Here is an 8,120-nt window from a genome sequence, read left to right as displayed (position 1 = left end):
ACAAAAGGGACAGCGGCTGAAAAGTTTTTGATTTGTTTTTAACAGAAAAATTCTCTATGATAATGAATAGATAATTGTATTTAATTGCTGATAATTGCTCGCTGTTATTACTGTCAGTGTCAACCATGTCTTATTTGGCATTTTTAACTTCACATTGCTTTTAGTGTTGCTTTTATGCAGTAGCCATTTGGTTAGAGAATTTTGTTGCTTATTGTCAAACATGGAGACCAACATGAGAAGACATTTGTGATTTTTATGGAGCTTTATTGGACAGCACACTGGGAAAGAGAAGATAATGTTTTTTTTCCCCTTGCCTACTTCTTTTGCTCTGGTTATCTCTGCATGGACCATTACCTCCTGGATCCAACAGTGGAGATCTATCCAGTCGATGGAAAACCCCACAGAGGACAGACATACAGTGAAGAGAGGGGGTGGAGGTACGGCAATACACACACACGCACACACACACACACACACACACACACACACACACACACACACACACACACACACACACACACACACAACACACACACACACACACACACACACACACACAAGCCTTCACACATCAGTCAGACAGCCCTCTAGTCAGGAGAACCCCTGGCTCACCTTCACACAGCTTCACAGATCTTGCGCACACACACACACACACACACACACACACACACACACACAACACACACACACACACACACACACACACACACACACACAGAAGTTGTACTGACATGAATCTACGCAGTCACTTTGACTCACATAAACATGCCTCCCCCTCGCTGCAAACACACGCACACTTCAAAGGAAGATTGTAACCTGACAGGCCAGCAACAGTAAGAACCCACATGCAGTTTTTTTTTCTAATTCTTACTCTCAGAAACCCACCTGTTTCCTACAAAACCTTCAAGTCATACATCTCTCTCTCTCTTGCCTGGTTTTAAGATTTGTGTGTGGGTGTGTGTGTGTGTGTGTGTGTGTGTGTATGTTTTTCTGTGTGTGTCTGACACACACTCTCAGTCAGTGTACGTATGCTGGTACTCAGGCGCTGTCTGTCTGATGTTCTGTCCGTCTCATCCTACACTGTATACCCTTATCAGAGGAATGTACACACACTGAACCGTGTCTAACTAGACACAATGTAGCCATGCTCTTGCCTGCACAACTGGGCAGATGTGAACCGCAGCCCCGTGTAATCTTATCTGAAACATGTTGCTGAGCTGATGAGCGTGTATGCTGGCACTGATCTAAACATGGCAACATCTCCTTGATGTGAAATGCAGCTGGAGACATAAAACAATTTCAGACGAACGCACTGAGCACTGCATGACAACTGTAGGTTAGGTAGACATGCTTACATCTTCAGTTTATGTTAGAGCAGAGAAACACGCTGTTTAATTCTTTCCATACAGTTTTTACTCTTGTGTTTCTGTTTCTACAGGCTCAACAAAAAGACACCACCCTCCAAACTCCTTGCTGAATATTACTCTAACAACAGCCCCACACACTGCTTCAACATGTGGACATATCCAAAGCTAGACCTAGTTACGGTTGCTAAGCTGTTATTGGACAATGACTGTTAAGGGGAAGGTTTAAGGGAATTGCAGATGTTTAAATTTCCATTTTTATCATGAAGTTATGATCACATCGTTGAAAGCTCTGGATAGGTCATAAGGTGAAGCTGTTTTTTTTTAAAGATTATTTTTTGGGGCTTTTCCGCCTTTAATTGACAGGACAGATAGGTGAGAAAGGGGAGAGAGAGAGAGAGAGGGAAGACATCCAGGAAATCGTCACAGGTCAGATTCAAACCCTGGACCTGTGTGTCGAGGCATAAACCCTCTAAGTATATGTGCACCTGCTCTACCCACTGTAGTGGGGCACTATTGGTTCTGAGCAAGGAAATACAAGTTCTCTATGTGTCATCTGGCAGTTTTTTTCTTCTTTGGTGTTTAAAGTCGGCAATAGTTCCTTCCATGCAAAATTACAGCAAAGGAGATGAACAGGTGAGAATGTTTTGTCAACTGCTGTTTCTAAGGACAACAATGGACTTTAAAACTCAACACACAGAGCAGCCTTCAATAGGCTGCACAACAATTATCCCAGTATTTTTATGTCTTTTCTGCCTTGCTACATCATTTCCTAGCACTCCTTTTTCTGTCTCTGTAGCTGTCTTTCTTTCTCATATGTCAGAGTGACATTTGGTCAATTCAGTCTCTGGTGTCATAAGAAGAAGGGCTGACTCACCCAAGACAGGCGGATGAAGAGAGAGATAAAGGGATGATGAAGGGGAGGATAAAAGAGTGTAGCAGTGCACTCGCCCTGACAGTCACTTGTCTAATTGCAGTGTCTGTCAGAGGAAGTGCGCGTGTCTCTTCACTTGCATGACTTCATGTTATTTTTTTCCCTCCATTACTCCCATCACTCTATCTATTTTAGTTGAACCACACTCTTGACCATTTGTCACCTCTCTATCATTCTTGCTTTTCTAATGTCTCTCTTTCTCCTTTCTGTCTTTGTGTGACATATTCTTTCAGTCCAAAGATTCTGGAAACTGCACAGAAGAACAATTAATGCAAAAATGGACGATACTGAACTCGTTTTTTTTTTATTATTATTATTCTTGAAGGAATTAAAGGAATGGTGTTAACCTTGAAGCTTGAAAAAGTTTGATCTGAAATTCAAAGTTTAATGTCACATACATAAAACATAGAAGGATTTGTAGTGCGGTGGCTTGAATATATACTTGACTACAAGGATCAGATCACAGTATAACAAAGGTAGGTATTGGTGCTGCTGTAGGGCGAGAAAAGGCAAAGCATGCAGCCTAGCACTATTTTTATTGGATATTATAGGAGCCATGAGCTAGATGATGCTACAATATATTGTACAATACAATACAATACATTGTAGCAACATCTGCCTTCATTTCAGTCCAAGAACGCATACTAGCCCACACCAATTAAAGAGTTGCAATGTTTAGGTTTGTGCTGTGTATACTTTACCATATGGACTGTATATTAAAGGAGAAGTCCAGTGATATTTCATGTCAAAGTCAATTTACTTGGAGAGTACAACTCCGCCTGTATAAAACACTTGTATTATGTTTTACCCAAGAGACATAGCTTGAGTACTTGAGTAAGGCCTGAAAAATACAAATATTTAACACAAACTAGGCTTGTATAGTTTGAAACTTAAGGGGGTTTACCAGGCAAGGAGGGGGTTAACATAACATAACAACAAGTTAACAAGTGTTTTTGATGCTTGACTAAAAGTCAGAATGTCTCTGTCTCTGCTGCATCGACCTGGACCTGAACTCTTTATTTTTAATTATTTTGGATGCCAGCTTTAAGGTTAAGGACTTGCTGCTCTTACAGCAGCTCCAGATACAAGAAGATCAAGTTAACCAAATCAGCTCAGATATCCACATGTTCAACAGACACATAGCAATAGTGCACTGTTTTTTACTAGAAAGAAATTACTTTATCACTGACCCATATGACACAAGGCCTTTTGACACTGGGAACACAAAGTCTGAAAAACTGATAATGAATATACCTATTTAATCATACTGTGAGAACGGAAAACGGCAGTTGTTTATATGATGACGACACAACAAATAAGAAACATCTCTCATAACTTGTTCTGGATATCTTTTTTTATTTTATCTCATACCAAAAAATATATTCTCAAAATAAATAAATATATGAAATAAATATACTATATGTCCTAGGAAAGAAAAACTCATAAATAAGAATACAATCTGTCAACAGGTTTGTAAAGGTGTCTTTGTCGGTCCCGTGCTCGTCGTGGCGGCAGTCAGTGGAAAAACAACAGAATTCCTTCACTGGGTTCTAGAATGAGTCTCTAGAGTTCCAACAGAACACGCAGTATACCGCCACTGGACACCACAGAAGAAGTCCTTTTAAAAAATCCATTGCATCCGTACTTCTTCTCTTGTTCCTCATGCACTTTGTAGAAAAGTCATATTTTCTGAGCAGCATCTCTCTTTGGAGCAGTTTCAAAGGGAATCCACCCATGGCATCTCAACAGTCAGTCTGATAAAGGTGATTCCCCCAGCTCTCAGATCTGTTTCCCACAACAGACATGGCTGATTTCCAGTGCATGAAACTAGCTTTTTGTGTAAACCAGCCACACTGTACAGTGGATTAATATTTTTTAATAAATCAGTTACTTAGCAGCCACAGTACTGTTTTGAATAAACTAACTGAAAACAGTGGAATTGACAAGACTAACCAGCCACAGCAATATAGCCACTAGCAGCCAGTTGTTAATCTCACTTAGTAGTTCCCACACTTTTGTCCTCATGAACATGCAGTTTGGACCAGCATGTAGTAGTGGGATTTAAGTAGTGGAAATTCAAACAAAATCCATAAATCATCTGTTTGGCAACCTGGGCCTCTGCATAGGCCAATATAGGAGCAATATTAGGGGCCCAGGTGTCTGTATCTGTAATGGGGCCTTTACATTGTCCACAGAAGATCCCTGGTGTTCCGTCAAACTCCCCGGCTGTCTGGTTCAGAGAGAGTCTCTTTCCATCCTCCATGCTATCGGTGGAGAGTGTTGATTTAGGGCACTTTTTATGATCCCGTTTTGTCCAGATCAACAAGATCTTCCATCTCCCTCAAGAAGGGGTTAGAATTAGGTGCATTTGGGTTGCTTTTCAGGTCAGACATGGTCATGGTAACGTCCCTTCAGTCTCAGCTCTGGCCCAGTATGTCCCTGTAAAGCTCTGGTACTCTATCTGGGTCTACGGGCCTCGGTAGGAAGTGAGTGAACCTCTGATGTCGCCTCGACCTTGTTCCATCACGGGATGTCCCATCTTTGTTCAGAGCAACAAAGTAATATGCACCTCTTTCTCCATGCCGGTAGATGTTGGATGAGTAGGTGTTGTACCAGTTTTCTTCAAATTGCTCCCTAAAAACGGATTCTGCCGACAGCTTCTCCTGCAGAAAGAAAGACAAGCATAGGAAAATATTATTTTAATGATGCAAAATGTTCCACTTGCTGGCAGGTTACTAATCAAATATGTTGAGAATTGGTAGGTTTAAATACAGTATATCTGTGTGCAGATGGATGTGTGTGTTCAGTGTGTACTCAATAATTTGCACACTCACCGATCCGTACAGTTCTCCCTTGCTGTTCATAGCGAGGTAGAGGCCACTGTCCACCCCTCTGATGCTAACCAGTCCCACAGCTAGACTGATGAACTCCAAAATACCTGCACACACACATTACATTCACTTGTCAGACACTTTTGTTCAAAATGACTTGCAATAAGCACATTCATTCTCATTAACACTGATAACACGCATAAACATGATTTTAAACATATTTTAATGGAATCAATATGACATTAGTCCTGCTAAGGTTTGTTCCACTGCTGCTTCAACGTTGCTTGTACAATATCCGACAAGATCATGTATTTGTGAGATAATTTAGATACCTAATTAAAATGGAAAATATCTGAAAAAGGGTCGACTGTGCGAATAAAATTGACCTGCACCAAATGTACAGTAAATAACTCTATGTCCACACCAGCTGACTCTGACAAGCAAGGCTGGGTGTCTGGAATGGCCTTTGGCATGAGGTTACACCCAAGTCTCAAATGGAATAAATCAAATGCCAGAAGTGCTACAGCCTGCAGCGGTAAAAGAAATCTCTTAGAGGTCTACTTTTGATCTGCCGTAAGCTGCAGCTGTTTATCTTGATAAGTGAAGATAAGCTGGTGAACGTAAAGAAAAGCTTTCAATCTAATCTTAAAAAGGAAATTGACGTAAAAATGTGCAAACATTAAATATTTTAATTTTAAAGCAATGCCCCATCTAAGCTTAGTTCAGTGTAGCAGCAGCTGCCCTCACAGTGGGCTACTTCATGCAGGCCACTATAGCATTTGGTAACCTGGAGTAGTGTTGTTATCATGTCATATTAATAGTTTTCATTTAACAATCATTAACAATTAACTTTCTCCTGTTATCAACCTATCTCTCCCTCTGAGTGTGTGTGTGTGTGTGTGTGTGTTCCAGTGCCTCCACTATAAAGGTACATGTCATTCTACTGTATACAATAGAACCTAAAGCAGAAATTCCACATTATACTAGTAGCCTACTACTACTATAATGAATTTATTTGTGAAGGGGTGTGTACCGAATCTGCTGTGGTCCTTCCTGGTGCCCTGCACGGTGCCGTCGGAACGGATCTCCAGGTGGAAGCCGGTCCTGCAGTAGAGCTGTCGCCGCCTCAGAATCCCCTTCAGATGGCTGAGGTCCGCCAGGCTCCGGGACAGCCTCTCCGCGGACACCAGGTGCTCCTGCTGCTGCCCCTGTCCCCCCATCATCAGTCCGGTCACCGAGTTGTAGTCCACCGCCCCGGCTGGGGTGAGAACGAAATGAGAGCCAAAGGTAGCCGGAGCAGCACCCGCGGTGCCAAAGCTGTCCAGAAATCCGTTGACGAAGCTCCCAACCTCCGCCGTTGCCCCCATCACAGATAAAACAGCCGATCCGGTTTACAGCACAGGAGATTCAAGTGATGAGCACAGTACCTCGGTACTACGAACCAGCGAGCGAGGGTCAGTCCATGAAGCGGAGAAAAAGAAAAGTTGGACGTACGAGAGGAGAAAATCCCCAAATGAGTGCGCGTTTTGGCGCAGTCACCATGCAGCACCGTTAATTAGATTGTCATCTAATTGAGATTAAACTCCCGCGTTATCTTGGTGTGTGCAGGTATCCTCGGTTGCAGAAGCCCGTGTCTCTTCTTCTCCTCTCTTCTTCTGCTATTTATCCCTCTCTCCAGTCCAGTCCGCTCCCTCTCTCTCTCCTCCTCACCTCGGGATACTCCCCTTTGCTCCGGTGCACTTCAGGGTTTCTCTCTCTCTCTCTCTCTTTCTCTCTCTCTCTCTCTCTCTCGCTCTCTCTCTCTCGCTCTCTCTCTCTGTCTTTCCTCAATTCACTTCAGCCTTTACAGTATTTTTGCTGTACTCTCCGTTCTATCAGCTACTCCAGCGGCAGCATGTTGCGCAGTGAGACCAGTAGGTACACTGCACACAATATCTAGGCTATATAACGCAACACTCCCTGGAGATTCACCACGAGTTGCCTTATAATGCAAATGCACCCCGATCTCCTCCCTTTATGGCTCATATCTACTCCCCTTCATCCCTCTGCTCACCGTTCTTCTGTCTCACCTTTGATGTTCAGTTTCAGTCGAGCGCAGGGACTTGGAGAGCAAATATAAACTAATACAAAATTAGCATGCCAGGCTTTCCCCCCTCGCTTCCCCTTGCAGCACCACAACGGCTTCATTCAAGCTCATATACGTAAAGTCATATCATTCAGTGTTGCAGATTTAACTGTGTTAGTGTATGTTTTTAGAGGGGAGTGGGCATCTCAGCAGCAACCTGTGTGTGAGCCATAGAGAGAGTGTGTATAGCCTATGTCAAACAGCATGAAAGTGATATTGCCATTAGCCTACCCTAAACGCTTTACAACCCAACGCCCCCGTTCCGAAATGACTCAGGTGCGGCGAAAGAGAGAGGAAAGCCCCCATTTGCGTAATTTTCGCACTCGACTGTTGATTTATTGCCCCCGTTTTATGTAAGCCAGCCGCACGTTTACAGCGCCCGCACAGACACAAACATACGTACACAGAAGTACACGCACCCACACACACACCTGTGCAAACGACATCACTTGACTGTCAATCCCTTCATTGATCTTTCCACTGTGCTTTGAACAGGGTAGGAGCCCATATATCCTTAATTGTGGTCTTAAAAGACGAATCAAAGACAGAGGCTTCAAAGTGCAGGGATCTTGTAAGGGGATCAGGCAATAACAACCACAAGAGGGGAATATACCTGTTTGAACTGCAAGCTTAGATAATACCCCGACACTTGACACTTGAAGGGCTTCAAAAGCTGTTAATTCTTTATGCAAATGAACTAAGTGTGTTATGCATACATTTTTATTGATCATAACTTTGGACATATTTCATTGGCCATATTTGTGTAACAACTGCAATAGTGTATTGGTCACCTTCTGTATGCAAGAACACCCTTGAACTCATTGCAGACTAAATTATTTTGCTTTATTTGCAGAAAAAAACATGAT

The 8,120-nt window shown here is 42.7% G+C and overlaps 1 protein-coding gene across 1 annotated transcript; it reads right to left on the bottom strand.

Moving 5' to 3' along the window:
• Positions 1 to 3,731: 3,731 nt before the first annotated feature.
• Positions 3,732 to 7,818, bottom strand: LOC120574736 (fibroblast growth factor 20-like). Its single transcript, XM_039825191.1, has 3 exons — positions 6,163 to 7,818; positions 5,133 to 5,236; positions 3,732 to 4,961 (listed from the first exon to the last, which is right to left on the bottom strand). Exons 1-3 carry the CDS (start codon positions 6,494 to 6,496, stop codon positions 4,716 to 4,718), a joined length of 684 nt encoding a protein of 227 aa, XP_039681125.1. The 5' UTR covers positions 6,497 to 7,818; the 3' UTR covers positions 3,732 to 4,715.
• Between the last annotated feature and the right edge of the window lie 302 nt (positions 7,819 to 8,120).

This window comes from Perca fluviatilis, chromosome 1 (assembly GCF_010015445.1).
Source record: "Perca fluviatilis chromosome 1, GENO_Pfluv_1.0, whole genome shotgun sequence".
NCBI lineage: Eukaryota > Metazoa > Chordata > Actinopteri > Perciformes > Percidae > Perca > Perca fluviatilis.
Note: the sequence above shows the minus strand (reverse complement) of the source record. Positions and strands in the feature narration are given on the sequence as shown.

What these genes read in the sequence shown, in the direction of transcription:
- LOC120574736 (XM_039825191.1), bottom strand. Translation starts at nt 6,496, where the DNA reads ATGGGGGCAACGGCGGAGGTTGGGAGCTTCGTCAACGGATTTCTGGAC. An exon ending in GAAGGACCACAGCAGATTCG is followed by an intron (nt 5,237 to 6,162) that starts GTACACACCCCT and finishes GTGTGTGTGCAG; the next exon opens with GTATTTTGGAGTTCATCAGT. An exon ending in AGGGAGAACTGTACGGATCG is followed by an intron (nt 4,962 to 5,132) that starts GTGAGTGTGCAA and finishes TTCTTTCTGCAG; the next exon opens with GAGAAGCTGTCGGCAGAATC.